Source organism: Alosa pseudoharengus, unplaced genomic scaffold, assembly GCF_046254945.1.
Source record: "Alosa pseudoharengus isolate Yale_2024_CS ecotype anadromous, Long Island Sound unplaced genomic scaffold, YU_APseudo_1.1 YU_APseudo_1.1_scf_1, whole genome shotgun sequence".
In the NCBI taxonomy this organism is placed as follows: Eukaryota; Metazoa; Chordata; class Actinopteri; order Clupeiformes; family Clupeidae; genus Alosa; species Alosa pseudoharengus.
Genome location: NW_027468564.1, coordinates 19,675,596 through 19,694,935, shown reverse-complemented (window position 1 = coordinate 19,694,935; position 19,340 = coordinate 19,675,596). Strand labels below are relative to the sequence as shown.

The window sequence follows — 19,340 nt, the reverse complement described above, 5'->3', positions numbered from 1 at the left end:
TCGGGTGCCTTTTGGCCTTTTTGGAAGCCCATAACCAGAGCCGGACAGTAACGGAGTACATTTACTTGAATACAGTACTTGAGTACAGTTTTGAGGGATCTGTACTTTACTCGAGTATCATTTTTGGGGAGTACTCATGACTTTACTCAAGTACATTTGAGAGGCAAATATTGTACTCTTTACACCACTACATTTCTATCCATAGCCGTGAGTACCCGTTACTACTACTAAAAAAAAGGAAAAAGCAAAAATCTCGGAAACCCTCAATTTGTTGTTTCCCTCTCAAACGTGATTGGATTGTGCAGGCGCCACTGATTGGGACAGCCTATCAGCAATCACCTTCAGCTTTCCGCCAAAGTCAACTCCATGGTTAGATTTAGATAAGAGATGAAACCATGGACGAAACAATGGATGAAGACGCAGCAGGTCCATCCCGGGAATGTGCCAACCTGTGGCCCCACCTTGCCAGACTATTTCAATTTTTTGAACAAGTTAATGATAGTTTTCACTTCAAATGTTTAAATTAAAGTATTTTGTATTTGAAATACGTATATACATGTATTAGAAATACTGCCCATCCCTGGCAACATGGTAAAAAGATATAAATGACTTGATTTTACTTTCAATTCCTTTTACATTCTCCAAGGTATTAACATTAACATTTTTCATAACTCCATGTAGGATGTTTCTGAAATGTAAGCACTGTGGCAGTAGTAATGCAATATTTAGAAAATGTACTCTTGTACTCTTGATACTCAAGTACTTTTAAAAACAAGTACTTCAGTACTTTTACTTAAGTAGACATCTGACTGTTGTACTTTTACTTGTACTTGAGTAAAATTTAGCAAAGGGTATCTGTACTTTTACTCAAGTAATGAAGCTGTGTACTCTGTCCGCCTCTGCCCATAACGTCTGTTCTAATAGTGGTAGAAGGCTGGAAACTGGTGTGGTAGTTCATTGTAGCCTGTACTATACAATTGGAGGCAGAAAATGGAGGCAGAATCAAGATTCCTTACTGTTTGGGTGAGATGTGGGTCACCAAAGTCCTAAAAAATGTTGACGGCATGTGTGATTTTTCACTTTTTGGGTGGCCCTAGCACCACAATTATTATTTATTCTAAGCAGGATTATTTGTTATATGTGGGAACCTTGCTCTTGCCAAAATGAATTTGAAGGGTATTGTACCACTGGTGGGGGTTTTATGGGGGTCCAAAAACCCTCTCCGGCAGAGGTGACTCTTTTGGAACCCCATATTTGGACCCCAAAATGACCATGTGGGCACTTGATGATCCTAACGGGATTTATACCAGATAAAGATATTGTTCTTTCTTTTAATGAAATAAAACCTTTGACTATGAAGCTCCATAATATGAATTTTATTCTTCATAATGCACCATTTTGGACATTGTTTCCAGAAATCTGGAATGCAGATCAGGGAGAATTTAGTGATGATAAAGCATGAAAATAGTGGAAATAACTTAGTATTATGCTCAGTGATGGCAAACAATTAAATGACCATAAGTGACAATGCACCAATTATCAAAACTTCATCAAGTTAAAAATAGGCTTTTTGTTTTACTTTAGTGGTTTATGTTACATTTGTGTTATAATTTGCATGTTATATAAATGTAAGATTAATCACAATCATAAAACAATAGTTAATTTATATATGGGGGGGGGGGGGTATTATTGTATAGGCCTTGGTTAGTTGTGGCCCTGATTGTTGGACATGAAAGTCCACAGAGAACAAATGAACAAAAATAATAATGCCATGTAAATTATAGATCTTTAAGTTTAGTCTGATGCAAATTATATTCAAAATGTTCAAAACGTTTCAATATTTTTAAATAAGGTTTAAAATATAGTTCCATAATAGAAGCGTCCGCTAAATTAAACATAGGCATACATGTAGGCTAAATTACGCTGTCTAACACTCTGACAACCCATGACATCTCCAGAATAAACCAAGCTGATGAAATGTGGTCATTGGTTCAGGTTGTTGCTAGGGTGCCTACGAGTAGGCCTACGATCCACCAATGACATGCACGCATCTCTCTTTTTTTTTTTGAGTGCGTTGCTAAGAGAGACAGAAAACAGTAGACTTCACTGACGGGAAACATTGCAAGGCAATCTACGTGGCATCAGGTGATTTTTTCCCTTTTCAGTTACAAAGTTGCATGTGTCGGTATGTGGCTACTATTTTGTTCTTGCGGTTTGTTGAGGCATTAACGTAGCCTACATTCGTAGTAGGCTACGATTTCTCCTCGAAATGAAATGCCTGTTGGAAGGTGTCACTAACTTAATTAGATGTAGGCTAGGCTAGCCTATGTGTTGCTGCCTTCATAAGTTACACGTCCAAGGTTTCTGTTGAATTCGTTTAATCTAAGCCTGCTTGCAGGCACATCCATGCGTTCTTTTTTCAGCTGTGTTAGTTAATAAGTAAGGGGGTCTCCGTTGACAAACATGACCGCAGGCAGCATCACCGTGCCGCTCATCATTCCGATCCGGGTGCCGCCGCCGGGAAAAGTCAAACATGAGATAGACACTGCCACACCGGTCGAGATCAAATCAGGTAACTTGCATGCATCACGTTACTTCCCAACGCCATGGCAAGCTTACAATTAATATGTTACAACAGCACAAGTGTGTAACGAGAATGGAAAGAATTTGCAGTGCAGGTCCTGTGTAGCTATTGCACAACTTGTTGAACATTGTAACTGCACATGATATATTAGCCTACCTCATATTATGGAAATTGTGCATTTTGTGATCAAAAACATCACCTTTCTGCCAGTGTTAGTACTACCTAAAGGCTATACCAATAGTATAGCCTTCTGTAATTTCCAATAATAAGTAGGTTAGCCAGACTAATACTATGTGGTCAACTAGGCTACTTTAGGCTATGTGTGTCACTTGTAAGGCCAATGTGTTGTCTGTAAGGCCAGTCACTCTTATTTCTTATTTCTAGGCTAGTTATTGGAAGGTCTATATTATTTTATACCCTCCCCCCTTCTCTTGAAGACACCTGTGACGTTAGTGTACCTACTACATGTCTAGAGTAGGTCTATATTTTTAATATTCTCTCTGTCTCTCTCTCTCTCTCTCTCTCTCTCCCCTTCTCTTGAAGACACCTGTGACGTTAGTGTGTACATAATACATATCTAGAGTAGGTCTATATTTTTAATATTCTCTCTGTCTCTCTCTCTCTCTCTCTCTCTCTCTCCCTCTCTCCCCTTCTCTTGAAGACACCTGTGACGTTAGTGTGTACTTCACTCTGGACGGCACTAAACCGGACCTGAGCAGGAGGAGGCCAGGGCTCGGGGAGGGCAGCACCCTCAGGTACACCTCACCTGTCTGCTTACCTGCAGGGAAGGTGACCGTAAAGGCCCTGGCCGTCAGAAGGTGAGAGCAGGGTCTGGGCTGTGGGAGGGTTGTTAGAGAGAGAGAGAGAGATATGGAGAGAGAGAGAGAGAGAGAGAGAGAGAGTGTGTAAACAAAACAATCTGTTAATGACTGAGGCCTTCAGTGATTTTTTTAACATGTAATTTAAAGCCCAAAAACTGTCCAGAAATAAATGAAAGAACTATGGATGTATGTGTTTGACCGATTGTGTGATGAGTTATGTCTGAATGTTTATGTATCTCCTAGTGATGGCAGGGAGAGTGCTGTTGTCACCAAGGTCTTCCTGGTAGAACCCGCCATCCATGGAGAGAAGAAGGACAACACAGAGACCAAGCCGGTCGACGAACCGGACGCAACTGTTGAGAACAGTTCTGGGGACGTTCCAAGTAGGCCCGACACCATGGGGTTTTGTTGCGTTCAGTTAGGGATTGTTCTGTTCTGTATTACACCACAAGGCGGCGCTGTGAGACAGAGCATGACAGAGCCGTAGATAAATCTCCATCAGATTTCTGGTGCATGAGAGGAATAGAACAGGGAAGTGAGTCTCAGGTGTCAGTGTGGCTGTGTTCCAATTCGCATACTTCTGTACTAACAGTAAACCCCTTCACATCATGCACTCAGAAATCCTTAATTTTTGCTGTTTCAACCCTCTCTGGTGAAATTTCTGAATATGATACTCCCAAAATTTTGACTGTTGCTAGGATGGTATCAGAATCATAAGTTGGTAAAATTGCACCATGTGAAGGGTTTTCGCAAATCGCATCACATACGATCAAATGAGCAGGTAAATATTTTGACGTTACAGAATTTATTTATGACTTAAGCAGATTTTATAAAACATAAAATAAGGCATTATCCATTTCAAAATATGACCAGGAAGTCACTCTGTGTCAGGTAGAGTTTTTATTTATTGCTTCATGATGTCTGTGTTCCTCAGCAGCCATGAGGGTACCCAGTGGTGGCATCTGCAGAACCCCCTCCGGCCCCCGGTTCCTCAGCCAGCGCCTGGGGAACCCGACTCCAACAAGGGGCGTGTCCGACCCTCAACAAACAAAGGTACTGACATGCTCCAGCTACTGAATCCTGTAAGCCTACCTACCGTTACCTAGCAACTTGTGTTTGTGTGTGTGTTGTGTGTGTGTGTGTGTGTGTGTGTGTGTGTGTTATGGTCTATGACAACATAAAAAATATAATCTGAGTTGGCTGTCTTCTGTGTGTGCAGATTGTCAACCCAGCAGAGAGTCCTCTCAGAAACCTGACCAACACACACATGTCTAGAATTCAACGAGAGACTGACTTTCTCAGGTATGACCGGCAGAAGGAAACATGCAGAAACACAGAACATATGTATTTGCATTTTATGGGTTAAACAGTTATTCTTTCATTCTTTGTTAATTAATCTTTCTCACCTTCCTTTCCTGTGCTCTCTCTCTCTCTCTCTCTCTCTCTCTCTCTCTCTCTCTGCAGGTGTTCTTCTTGTCTGAGCCATCGTCCGTCGGACCCATTTGCTCGGTTCTGTTTGAACTGTGGGGCCACCGTACCCCCGGTGCCAGGGCAGAGACTCCCACCAACCGAGGGAGGACAGGTACAGAATCGAACCGCAAACACACCAAGATGACCAATGCAATGTAGACCCTTCCACACACACACACAAACAACCTTGCAGGTATTTGTGTTTCTGTGTTTGTGTGTCACGTCAAACACTATTGTGTGTGTGTGTTTGTGTGTGTGTGTGCGTGCGTGTCTGTGTGTGTGTGTGTGTGCGCATGTTTGTGTGGCTGTGCGTGCACATGCATGCGTGTGTGTGTGTGCGCGCGTCTGTGTGCGTGTTTCTCAGATGGCCGTGTGTGTGTCCTGTAAAGCGCTGGTTCCGGTGAACACCTCGTCCTGTGTGGTGTGTGAGACCCCCATGGCCCCTCAGCTCCAGCCCCAGGCCAGCCTCACACTGCAGGTGAACACCCCAACACTCTAACACCCCAACACTCTAACACCCCAACACTCTAACACCCCAACACTATAACGTTCCATAGTGTGGATATAGTCTTACTCTGCAGGTGAACACCCCAACACTCTAACACCCCAACACTCTAACGCCCCAATACTATAACACCCCAACACTATAACGCTCCATAGTGTGGATATAGTCTTACTCTGCAGGAACACCCCAACACTATAAAACCCCAACACTATAACGCCCCAGCACTATAACACCCCAACACTATAACGCCCCAACACTATAACACCCCAACACTATAACGCCCCAACACTATAACACCCCAACACTATAACGCCCCAACACTATAACGCTCCATAGTGTGGATATAGTCTTTCACTGCAGGTGAACAACCCAACACTATAACCCCCCAACACTATAACGCCCCAACACTATAACGCTCCATAGTGTGGATATAGTCTAACACTGCAGGTGAAAAGCCCAACACTATAACGCCCCAAAACTTAACATCTATCTATCTATCTATCTATCTACAACAATACTGAGGTAGGACTTCTTCTAAAATTTCCCTCAGGATGAATAGAGTATCTATCTATCTATCTATCTATCTATCTATCTATCTATTTGTCTATATGTCTATCTATCTAAAACATCCTGACTCTAACTGCAGTCCTAGAGGCCCTGTATACAACCACATGCTAATAGAAACTGTATCCGCATGTGCCAGACTGCCTATTTACTTTTATGTCATAACCACTCTTACGCTCTCTGATAGGACAAAGTAATCTGTCAGTCATGTGGGACAGGAAACCCGTCACACATCAACTGCTGTGTCACATGTGAGGCCCGCCTACCACAACCTGCCACAGTAAGGACATTAATGAACTAACTAACATATCAGAACATATCGAGAGAATACAAATACAATGGTTATTTACTGAGAGTGTGGATGGTCTGTGTGTGTGTGCGTGTGTGTGTGTGTGTGTGTGTGTGTGTATTTATGTGTGTGTATGTGTGTGTGTGTGCGTGCGTGCGTGTGTGTGTGTGTGTGTGTGTCTGTGTGTGTGTGTGTGTGTGTGTGTGTGTGTGTGTGTGTTTGTCCACTGCAGCCAGTGTTCAGTGGCCTCAGTGCCCCTCCGCTGCCCTGCTCTGAGGGTAAGATGATCTCCTGCTCCAAGTGCCGACGCCTCAACCACTCAGACGCCCGCTACTGTGACTGGTGCGGCGCCAAGGTGGGTGCCAGTCAAACCTGCTCTCCTAAATCACAACAACAACAACAACAACAACACTAATAATAATGCACCTTCATCATTCCATCCACCTGTTACCCATCTAACACACACTCACAGTAGTTTGTTTGTTTGTTTGTTTGTTTAATTTAAGGCAATTTCAGCAACTAAGGCTATTTAATGGCCAGAGCATTGTGTGTTATAGAAGCTTAAATACATTTTTTAAAGTCTATGCTAGTAAGAAATTCTAAAACCTTCCACAGTAATGTGAACCGTGCCCAGTGTGAGTACGCCCTTAAAAGTAATACACGGCTTTATAAGTTCTCAGGCAGTATGCTGGAATCCAGGCGTGCAAAACTTGACAATATTCTTTCACACAAACATACAGGTATTTGCGGGCATTTTTTAGGATGGTAACCAGGTACGCCATGCTGTTGGAGGTGCAAACAAACGCTGCATTGCCATTTAGATCACATAGTAGGGAGCTGGCTCAAGGGTTATAAAAGTATTTTGTTGTGTTTAGTTGTATAATTAAAGCACAGCTTTTATAGCTATCCATGTGTGTTCACTTCTGGCTCCTTGGCTATCAATTTGGTGACTATAACAGACTTTTGATGTCTTTAGAACACTAAACATATCGGAGGTGTCAAATGTTGAGTTACTCCAGTCTAGATTTTTTGACGTTAATCACTCCAATGTATTTCTATTGTTTATCCAAAGTAAAGTGCCTGTTTTCAAAGTCAAGCAAAAATCCGATAATGTTTGCACCTCAAGTGGTCTGTGACGTATGTTTGTGTGAAAGAATAATAAATATATTTGGATTGTGGTTTCCAAATTTAAAAAAAAAAAAAATCGCCCACAGGTATCACTACGAAACAAAACCTCTTAATATCACCCCTTATAAATGATTTACTTTTGACATTACAACCCTCCTATAATTAAGTATTTTTTTAAGTAGAAATGTGCATAGATTAAGGCCGATTAAGGATAAAAGCCTACTGAATTTACGCCTTAGCCTACTTTTTCAATATCCCCTTAATTAAGGTATCCCTGAATTAACACCTCAAAATAAAATTAAGATATACTTAAATAAAATTAAGATGTATTGTCCTTAATTACCCCCTTAGTCACGGCAAATATAGGGAACTACTTGACACTTGTAATATGCCCTGAATATTGTAATATGCCCTGAATATGTGACGAGTTGACTTGAAGAGAAGTTTATTCCTATAGGCGGCTGAATACATTGCCTCACTGTGATTGGACGGATTTGTGACGTAACCAATCAGGTTTCCGTAGTGTAGTGGTTATCACGTTCGCCTAACACGCGAAAGGTCCCCGGTTCGAGACCGGGCGGAAACAGTTTTTATTTGTTGTACCGTTGAAAAGCACCAACCATATTATTGTGTTCATCGGCTCTGAGGTAACCTACACGGATTTAAACAGATTTAAAGCTATCACTTCAATTCCTGTGTTTTCCCTGACAATCCATGCCTCCTTTTTCAACACAGACTGACACACGCGACGAACGCTCGCATTTCTAGATCTCGTTTCTTTCTCCCTTCACTATCCTGATAACAAAACGCTAGGAGAGTTTCCATATGAAATGTAGTCCTAAACATTTATAAAATCTGTATGGAGTCCCTCTCTATCTTCAAAAAAAACTCCTGAAGACCCAGCTTTTCAGAGAATATCTCCACTCGTAGCACTACCAGCACTAGCCTTCCTAATTCCAGCACTTATCACCTGACTACACTTGCCTGTATGGAAATGAGATGGCACTCACTGATGTATGCTACTAGCTTGTGAGTCGCTTTAGTTAAAAGGCGTCAGCCAAATGTAATGTAAAAATAACACATGTGTAAGACTTACTAGGCTTTAAATTTTCAAGTAGGCATGTCGTTAACGTTAAGCTATTTCCACGAACTGAAAGTAGTAGACCTAACGGCCTAGCCTAGCCTAGCCTGTGAATGTTCTCTGTTTTGACCGGTCGACCGGCATGTGGTGTCTTTCCTGCATTCTAATTGGACAATTTCGATTAAGGGTCGACAATTCCAACGATTTGATTGGATGAATTTGCCGCAGAGAAGAACAGGTTTCCGTAGTGTAGTGGTTATCACGTTCGCCTCACACGCGAAAGGTCCCCGGTTCGAAACCGGGCGGAAACAGCTTTTACGCTTTTAATACAGTGGTCAACACTACACATCTGGTCAAAATTAAGTTTGACCAGATGTGTATGGTGTACCGAGCCCATAGGCTCCTGAGTCGTCACATAGGCCTACTGCTGCTGCTAATTTATGATTATCAAGACAGCGCGGGTTGAAATTGTCCACACACTAATTTGCGAGTAGATCTTTCGGTTTGCTGGTTTAGCCTTGTGCACACAAACAGGACTGTACAACACTCTACCGAGAATGCAATGGAAGCTTAGGGCTATATGAACATACATAGTAGCCTAAAGCCTATCCCATTACGTCTGCCGTAAGACATGACGACACACGATCAACGTGATGTTTGATCATATGTGTGGATTGGTTTTTTTAATTTTGTTTTGCTTTTTGTGTCCCCACTTTTCTATCATAGCCAGGCCATGTGGCGCGGTACCTGACGTGTTCCCGTTGCGGGTCCAGCTCGCACCCCTACGCGAGCTTCTGCGGCCGCTGTGGCGTGTTCCTGGAGGGGCCTCACCGGGTGCAGTCCCGCTGCAGCTCAGCAGGGGGAGACCTGCAACAAGAGGTTGGGGCATTTTACTTGGGCATTTGTGACCGACCGTGCAGAGAAACAATGCAATGCAGAATGTTCAACCCTTACGAAACAAATCGTATAGATCTATTGTATAATATATGAAGAGTTTGGTTCCAAAACGCTATATCTCCACTTTTTAAAAACATTAATAAGTCATGTTATTTAATTATGTATTGCAGGTAATGTCATAGCAACTGCAGTTTTGCTGTTTTGATTGAGTAAATCAAAGAACAGTAACTCAATTACAGTTGCAATGAAATTAGGCTACCTGAAAAAAAAACGTGTAAAAAAATGATTTACGATAATTAATTGAAATGGAGATATAGCATTTTGAAACCAGACTCTTCATAATGTCTTGCTCTGTAATACCACTGCAATTCCTCCCCTCTATATTGTTCCTATAGTATAGTCCTTAACTGTACTGCATAGTTGACGTACTTACATAACATGTCCCAAAATACTACAGATTCCTATAATATGCTATTCCAATTATTATTATTTTTTGTTAATTATATGTTGTCCGAAAATACTTTATAATTCACGTCACACTTCAGCACTCAAATTTGTCTCCCAGTGACCCATGACCCCTCCTGCTCTCCTCCGACCTCCTTTTCCATCTTCCAAAAACTCTTTCATTCAGTCACTACTCCACTGTCATGTTATAACCATGTCTCTATCTCATACATGATTGACCTCGATTCTGATTAGCCTGATTCTGATTGGCCTGATTCTGATTGACCTCAATTCTGATTGGCCTGATTCTGATTAACCTCAATTCTGATTGGCCTGATTCTGTCTCCCCCTGACCTACCCCTGACCTTTGATCCCTTCTCCTCCCCGTCTTTTCCACCTTCCAAAAACTCTCCCAAGATGGCTGCCGGGGACGGTCACGGTGTCGTCTGGCAGGTGCCCTCCACCAGTGGCCCGTCCCTCCCACAGACGCATGTGCTGGCGGCGGCGGCGGACGGTGTGGACGCGGAGACGCAGACGGCGGGACTGTTCTATCCGTCGGCCACGCAGCTGCATCAGAGAGGCCAGCAGGAGGCGCTGCAGCAGCTCAGACAGGAAATGATGCGGGACAGGAGGCCCCCACTCACCACCATCAGTCCAGGAAGAGGTGGGGGAATTAGCATAGATAATAGAAAGCTAGATACCACATTGGGTTCCAGAACATACGTAAATAGCGCCGCCATATTGGTGGGGGCAACGTTCACTGGAGGCCAATGGAGAAACGGGTGTCTCTGATTGCCGGCAAGTAACTGTTGCCAATAGACAGTAAGGTGTTGCCCCCAGCAATATGACGGCCGTGTTTACGTATGCCACCTAACACCTAATAGAACTTGACGGACAATGACAATGCAAAACTTTCAGTGTTGGTTATTTCATCATCTAATATCTAGCAGTCATCCTAACTAACTAGCTCAGGCTTTTCTGCAGGTTTCTGAAAGCATGTATGAGTATAGTATGTTATTGTAATTCTGTGTTTGTGTGTGTGTGTGTGTGTGTGTGTGTGTGTGTGTGTGTGTGTGTGTGTGTGTGCTACAGGATACTGGCGAAAGCAGCTGGATCATATCGGCTCTCACTTGCGCAGCTACACACAGAACAATCTAGAGTTCCGCAGTCTGATAGGAGAGCCTCGCATGGGCCGGGTAAGCAAACAAACAAACAAACAACATCAACAACAGCAACAACAATCCGAGTGAAAAATACAAACATGGAACTATTATCAGCCAAACCACCTCATATAACCAAGACCAGAGGGCATATCAAACAAACACAATCAATCATTTACCAATCAATCAATCAATCTGACATATTAAACATGCATTTCCTGAATTGCTGTGAGGCAACAAAAGGGCTTTGCTGTTTGTTCTCCTCTATGTACATTCGTCTCAGATGATAAGTGTCGTTTTCTTTTTTCTCTCAACGTTTCTGCAGATGGTCTCTGCAACGATCGAGCAGGACAACTTTGAGGTCAGCCTCAGAGTCACCTTTGTTGCGGCCACGCCGGACAAGCCAAAGGTATGTAAGCAATAATGTGTTGGGCATGTGATGTCTATTGCATGTACAACGTGTTGCGTGCTTTGTTAAATAGTGAATTGAAAAAAATATAATATATATTTTTATATATTATATATGATATAAACATTTTTTTTTCATTTTGCCTGAAGAAGACCCAGCAGGGTCGAAACGTTGCATTAAATAATTGGGAGTCAAAAGCAGTGTTGCGGACATTATCTTTTTTCAATTGAGTTTAGTTTTCTTTTGTCCTGCACCTGCCAGAAGGTGGGATGTGCACACAATAACTGTTTGCTGAACGTTGTTAAATAGTGCACACAGAGTGAAGCTTTAAAATGAGGCTGGTTGATTTTATTTATTTATCTTTTGTTTGCAGTGTTTACCAAATACAGATATCAGCTTAATTGGAGGCAGTATACAGTACAATTTGATTAGATATCTAGTTTTGGAGATCATACTTTTAAAACAAACAAACAAAAAAACATAGATTTAATGTTGTTTCCATGTGCTGCAGTCGGGTAAAAAAAGGCCCTAAAATATATGTTTTTTTGTGTGTGTGTCCTGGAATCCATATTAACCACCTAGCATGCATGTGGTTTCAATTTTACCACCTAGCGTGCAGTAGCCACACAAGCTGTCTTGGGTGCCACCGCCCTGCCCTTGAGCAAGGCACGTAGCCCTGAGTTACTCTGGGGAGAGTGGGGATTTGAGCAAGGCACGTAACCCTGAGTTACTCTGGGGAGAGAGTGGGGATTTGAGCAAGGCACATAACCCTGAGTTACTCTGGGGAGAGTGTGGGGATTTGAGCAAGGCACGTAGCCCTGAGTTACTCTGGGGAGAGTGTGGGGATTTGAGCAAGGCACGTAGCCCTGAGTTACTCTGGGGAGAGTGTGGGGATTTGAGCAAGGCACGTAGCCCTGAGTTACTCTGGGGAGAGTGTGGGGATTTGAGCAAGGCACGTGACCCTGAGTTACTCTGGGGAGAGTGTGGGGATTTGAGCAAGGCACGTAGCCCTGAGTTACTCTGGGGAGAGTGGGGATTTGAAGTGGCTTGTTGGTGGTGATTGGTGTTGATGTTTTCAGACCCCAGAGGAGGTGGAGCTGAAGAGGCCCACGGCTCTGAGTGTTAATCTGAGCAGCGTCACGGAGGGGGCACGAGACAACGGACACGGTGAGGAGGACACACACACACACACACACACACACACACACACACACACACACACACACACACACACACACACACACACACACACACACACACACACACACACACACACACACACACACACACACACACATCTTGCTTGGCATATGTATGAATTTTCATCATCATCCATCCATCCCTCTCTATCTCTCCATCCCCCCCTCCCTCCCCCTCCATCCATCTCTCTCTCTCTCTCTCTCTCTCTCTCTCTCTCTCTCTCTCTCTCTCTCTCTCTCTCCCTCTCCCTCTCTCTCTCTCTGTGCAGGAGCGGAGAACGGTTCCACTCCTGCTGGTCAGAGGAAAGGCCCGAGGACCCAGAAGAGGGGCGTGGAGAAACAGCCGGTGAGAGAGACACACACACACACACACACACACTCCTGATGGTAGTGATGATGATGATGGTGGTAGTGATTATGATGATGGTGGTGATGTGTAATCATGTTACCCCGTGCAAGCAATACTTGCTATGTGTGGGACTGTAGCGTGCCTGTAATATAACCTTTGGATTTGTTCATTCAGATTATTGATCAGATCATTTGACCCTATTATGCTGCTGTTCACTTCCAGCCAATCAAAGACAGTCTGTTGCTGAAGGAGGTGGGGCCTGAAGGGAGGGGGCGTGTCGAGGAGGTGCAGCAGCTACTGGAAGAGGTAGATAGTGTGTTTATCTCTTTGTTTATTTGTCTGTGTGTTTGTTTGTCCGGTGTTTGTTTGTTTAACCATCACACAATAATGTTTGCTTCAGGGAGCTGACCCGTCGTGCCAAGACAGTAATGGTAATCCAGCCCTGGTTGTCGCGGTAACAAACAGTCACCATGAGGTCATTCCTGTGCTGGTGCAACGAGGAGCCGACATTAACCGCCAATCAGGACCGTGAGTACTACCCATACCTACACACATGTGCCAATCAGGACTGCGTGTTCCTCCAACCCCTACACACATCAACCAATCAGGACCGTGAGTTCCTCCTACTCCTACACACATCAACCAATCAGGACGTGTATATATTATTGAGATGGCCTAGTTCTTTTCCCCCTCTGCCTCAGGGAAACCTGCTTAACTGGGCCTGTGTTAAAGGTCACCGGTAGTCACCACCTCACAGCCTTAAAGAGGCTCAGCGTCCGTGTGTATGTGTGTGTTAGTGCAAATGTGCGTGTGTGTGTGTGTGAGTGTTTGTGTGTGTGTGTGTGTATGTGTGTTAGTGCAAATGTTTGTGTGTGTGTTTGTGTGTGTGTGTGTTAGTGCAAATGTTTTGTGTGTGCGTGTGTTAGTGCAAATATTGTGTGTGTGTGTGTGCGTGTGCGTGTGCGCGTGTCCGTGCGCGCGTGTGTGTGTGTGTGTGTGTACGTGCGTGCGTGTGCGCGAGAGCGAGCGAGCACCTTCTTCATTCTCCCGTCTCTCCCTCAGACTCAACAACACGGCCCTGCATGTGGCTGCTGCCATGGGCAACCACGGCCTGAAAAGTGCCGAGACTCTGCTGGGGTGAGAACACACACACACACACATGCATGTACACACACACACACACACAGACATGCATGTACACACACACACATGCATGTACACACACACACACACACACACATGCATGTACACACACACACACACATGCATGTACACACACACACACACACACACATGCATGTACACACACACACACACATGCATGTACACACACACACATGCATGTACACACACACACACACACACACACATGCATGTACACACACACACACACATGCATGTACACACACACACACACACACATGCATGTACACACACACACACACATGCATGTACACACACACACACACACACATGCATGTACACACACACACACACACATGCATGTACACACACACACACACACACATGCATGTACACACACACACACACACACACATGCATGTACACACACACACATGCATGTACACACACACACACACACACATGCATGTACACACACACACACACATGCATGTACACACACACACACACACACACATGCATGTACACACACACACACACATGCATGTACACACACACACATGCATGTACACACACACACACACACACACATGCATGTACACACACACACACACATGCATGTACACACACACACACACACACATGCATGTACACACACACACACACACATGCATGTACACACACACACACACACATGCATGTACACACACACACACACACACATGCATGTACACACACACACATGCATGTATACACACACACACACACACATGCATGTACACACACACACACACATGCATGTACACACACACACACACACACACATGCATGTACACACACACACACACATGCATGTACACACACACACACACACACACATGCATGTACACACACACACACACATGCATGTACACACACACACACACACACACACACATACATGTACACACACACACACACATGCATGTACACACACACACACACACACATGCATGTACACACACACACACACACACACACACACACACATGCATGTACACACACACACACACACACATGCATGTACACACACACACACACAAGTATGCATGTACACACACACACACACACATGCATGTACACACACACACACACACACATGCATGTACACACACACACACACACACATGCATGTACACACACACACACACACACACACATGCATGTACACACACACACACACATGCATGTACACACACACACACACAAGTATGCATGTACACACACACACACACACATGCATGTACACACACACACACACACACACACACATGCATGTACACACACACACACACACATGCATGTACATGTACACACACACACAAGTATGCATGTACACACACACACACACACATGCATGTACACGTACACACACACACAAGTATGCATGTACACACACACACACACACATATATGTACACGTACACACACACACGCATGCATGTACACACACACGCATGCATGTACACACACACACACACACACACACATGTACACACACACACACACACACATGCATGTACACACACACACGCATGCATGTACACACACAAACATGCATGCATATATACACACACACATGCGCATGCATGTACACACACACACACACACACACACACACATGCATATGTACACGCACGCACACACACACGCACGTGCACGCGCACACACACACACACACACACACACACACACACACACACACACCTCAGGCTCCCTTCATCTGCAGACTGGGACATGGCCACATCCACATCCATGCTCAGTGGCAGTGTACTGAGTTCAGAACCATTTAGTTCAGTTCATTTTTGAAAAACAAAGGCCTTTTCCTCTACTAAATGTGGACTGTTGAAGATCCTCCAGACATGGGATGGAACCTTTTTTTATTCCCTCAACAGCACCGAACGTCCATGGACAGACTAAATCTATCTCTCTATCACTCACTCACTCACACTCACTCTCTCTCTCTCTCTCTCTCTCTCTCTCTCTCTCTCTCTCTCTCTCTCTCTCTCTCAGGTGTAACGCCAGCCTGAAGAAGAAGAACAGTCGAGGTCAGACGGCGTACGACGTGGCGGTCAGCTCCGACTGCCGGGAGCTGGTCTCCCTCATTGCCGCGCGCACCGGTCAGGGTCTGCTGGACCGCCTCGCAAAACCCAGAGCCCAGTCCGGGCTGGACGTATTCTGAGAAAAGTGAACTTTGACCTCTGGCCTTGGAGTCCCCAGTACAGGCCAGTATTTGTGACGATTCACCTTATTCACCCGGCGGGCAGAACGAGGCTAAAGGGTACACTTGCCATTACACCTTAAGTCCAGCAGATGGTGGTGGCAATGCACTCTGTTTGCGAAAAAAACTCACTGAAGAAGAACAGGCCAGTGAACATAGATATTAGAAAGCTAGATACCGCATTGGGCTCCCGAAGGTACGTAAATAGCGTCGCCAGAAACACGTGACTGACTGGGAATTGCTGCAAGCCGTCACTCCCCCATAGACAGTGAACGTGCTGCCCCCATCAATATGGCGTCCGCGTTTACGTATGCCACCTAATAGAACTCAGTGCCCAACGCGGTATCTAGCTTTCTAATATCTATGACAGTGAACCCTTCTTTTTTTTGGTGAGCTTTTTTTTGGCAGTTTGCAAACAGAGTGCCTTACCACCACCATCTGCTGGACTGAGGTGTAATGCTAGTGTACCCCTTAGCCTTGTTTGGTTGCCGGGTGAATAAGGCGAACAGTCAGCAGGACATTGGATCGTGTGATTGACACACATGTCCTTTTCAAAGAACAAGATTATGATGGACACCCATGTCCTTTTCAAAGAGCAGGATTGTGATGTGTGCACTCAGAACTACCCGTGCCTTAATCTGGGTACAGGAGTTCGGAGGCTGTAAGTCTGAGGTGTGTGCTTTTTATTAAACGTGTTTTTAAGAAATCAATAAAATAAAATAAAAAATCAATAAAAAAAAGTCCTCATCTGATTTGATCACAAATGGACAGCCTAGACACAACGTCTCAATTGCTGTGTAAATTCTCAGTAAATTTGTTCCGGTCAAGGGCAGAGTCCTTTTCCAGAGTGTGTTTGTATGTCTGAGTTCAGTCCTCAACAGTCGATTTGAAGGGGTTGCTCGAAATGGAAAGCACTGAATGTTATCCTTTGTGTGTGTTTTTGATTTCCAAATGATGACTCTGCTCTACAGATGGATGTTATCTTTAAAGCTCCATTCCATTTAACATGTGTTAATCAGGTTTATTAATACCAACACATTATGAACCTCAGGTGGACGACACATCCTGAGGCGTAAGGAGCTGATACATCTCTGGTTAATCAGGGCTCTGTTAGCCCTGCTGCAAATCAACTGCACTTACATCAGAAAGAGAAAATCATGATAATTGATTAATTACTACACTATTGCACATAACTGTATTACTATCCAGTCATCATGGAGGCTTTGGATGCAATCATTCTATTTTGGAAAACTCACTTCAATATGTTTTCTTACACAAGGCACACTTAAAATATGCATTTTCTTTGCAACGATTCTGATTGCTGTCGTCAAAACAAATGCAACCTATTAAGACTAGCTTAATTGATGTTTGCCATCAAGCTTAGTATATTGTGGAATTTAATTATTCAATTGTTCAATAAAGTAACATGATACCTCACACAATCCCACTCTCTCCTGTGTCCTTGTGCGTGTATGGTGTCGTTCATCAGGCTTGTGCGACATTCCGAATTTTAGAATTGGCCTCTATTCAATTCATGAATTGGAATTTGAATTGAATTGGCTGCGCCCCACAGGAAGCTGAATTGGAATTGGAATTGGGATGACAGAAAGTGGAATTAAATTGTAATGGAATTGTAATTCTACATCCTGTTTTGGCGCTCAATTCAAATTCAAGAATTTAATTGGAATTTAGGAGTCATTCTCAATTCAATTCTGAATTTTGCACAAGCCTGTCGTTCATGGAGCAGATAACGAATGACACTGAAGTCGTTAGGTGGTGCGAGTTGACTTGGGGTGTTTTAATACAGAAACTGAAGTTTTGGATCATTTATAAAAAGGGCAAAAACAAGCATAACAAAAATACTTTGTAGGTTTTCTTCAAAACTGAAACGCCAGCCTTTTTTCTTTTTTTTTTTTTAAATACAAAATCCAAGACATTTCTACACATCAACATTCATACACACACACACACACACACACAAACACACAACCCCCAAGTAAGAGACTCATTCTAACTACTCTTGAAACCTACTTAGACAAACAGAAACGTTACGCTTTCCCTTAGACTGCTGCTGTTCATCCTTCCTGGGCCAAGACACGGTGAGAACCAACGACTTCATGGTGTAACAGCTACCAAACACACACATGCGCACGCACGCACACACACACACACACATATGTACATACAGTACAACCACGGGCAAACATATAGATAGATGGCCAGTCAAGAACCCATACACATCGGTTCTACACGGTTCACAGGGTTTCCACTACGTCACGTTTAGCCTCCTGCGCGTGTTCGGGGATGGAACACATCGCCACATTTTATCATCGAATAAAATAAACATAGCTGGAGCAAGCGGACCACCTTCTCTTACGATCCTCCATCTTACGGCAAGCATCTCGTAAGGCGGCCGTCACTGGTTGTGACTGATGGGAGCGAGCACCAATCAGACTGGAGCAGCCTGACAGGACCGTCTTCACCGTTACGAACGGCTGGTGCCACTCCACTAAGGCAAGCACCCGCCCACCGACTGACAGGACCGAAAAACAGCCGCAAAGAGAAGCGGAAAGTGTGTTTGTGTGTCTCAGTGTCTATGATGTTGTGTGTGTGTGTGTGTGTTTACACGTTCACACAGAGTCTGAGGGCTGTAGTTGGTGTTGCTTGAGGTTAGTTGGTCTGTGATGTCCCTGCATCCCTCTATCCTCTGCCTGTGTGTGTGTGTGTGTCTGGTATATGTGTGCGTGTGTGTGTGTGTGTGTGTCTGGTATGTGTGTGTGTCTGGTATATGTGTGTGTGTGTGTGTCTCCGGTATGTGTGTGTGTGCACGTCTCCGATATATATGTGTGTGTGTGTGTGTGTGTCTCAGCGTCGCAGTCGAAGGAAGAAGGCGTGCCGGCACTCCTTGCTGTCCACAGGGTAGTACTTGTCGTAGAAGTCCAGGATGTACTCCTCCGTCTTAAAGCCCAACTTCTGGTACAGCAGCATCGCCGGGTTACTGGCCGACACGTGCAGCGTCACGTCCTTACCCATGCAC

At 44.2% G+C, this 19,340-nt stretch overlaps 2 protein-coding genes and 2 non-coding genes across 4 annotated transcripts in view; 3 read left to right on the top strand and 1 right to left on the bottom strand.

The window, feature by feature from the left end:
- The first annotated feature begins 2,463 nt into the window (after positions 1 to 2,463).
- dzank1 (double zinc ribbon and ankyrin repeat domains 1) lies at positions 2,464 to 16,294 on the top strand. Its single transcript, XM_076278954.1, has 19 exons — positions 2,464 to 2,572; positions 3,246 to 3,402; positions 3,649 to 3,788; positions 4,340 to 4,458; positions 4,625 to 4,707; positions 4,870 to 4,987; positions 5,240 to 5,353; positions 6,132 to 6,224; positions 6,466 to 6,588; positions 9,169 to 9,321; positions 10,237 to 10,447; positions 10,876 to 10,979; positions 11,269 to 11,352; positions 12,432 to 12,519; positions 12,821 to 12,897; positions 13,123 to 13,206; positions 13,301 to 13,428; positions 13,963 to 14,037; positions 16,096 to 16,294. Exons 1-19 carry the CDS (start codon positions 2,464 to 2,466, stop codon positions 16,262 to 16,264), a joined length of 2,229 nt encoding a protein of 742 aa, XP_076135069.1. The 3' UTR covers positions 16,265 to 16,294.
- On the top strand, positions 7,875 to 7,947 carry trnav-aac (transfer RNA valine (anticodon AAC)). Its single transcript has one exon. It is a non-coding gene; the product is annotated as a tRNA-Val (tRNA).
- Positions 8,681 to 8,753, top strand: trnav-cac (transfer RNA valine (anticodon CAC)). Its single transcript has one exon. It is a non-coding gene; the product is annotated as a tRNA-Val (tRNA).
- A 1,786-nt stretch (positions 16,295 to 18,080) lies between the features above and the next one.
- The window catches only part of kat14 (lysine acetyltransferase 14), a 12,565-nt gene continuing 11,305 nt past the window's right edge, over positions 18,081 to 19,340 (bottom strand). The window contains exon 12 of the mRNA XM_076283611.1: positions 18,081 to 19,340. This exon is cut by the window's right edge and continues 2 nt beyond it. Coding sequence (XP_076139726.1) covers positions 19,169 to 19,340 — 172 coding nt within the window. The 3' untranslated portion in view covers positions 18,081 to 19,168.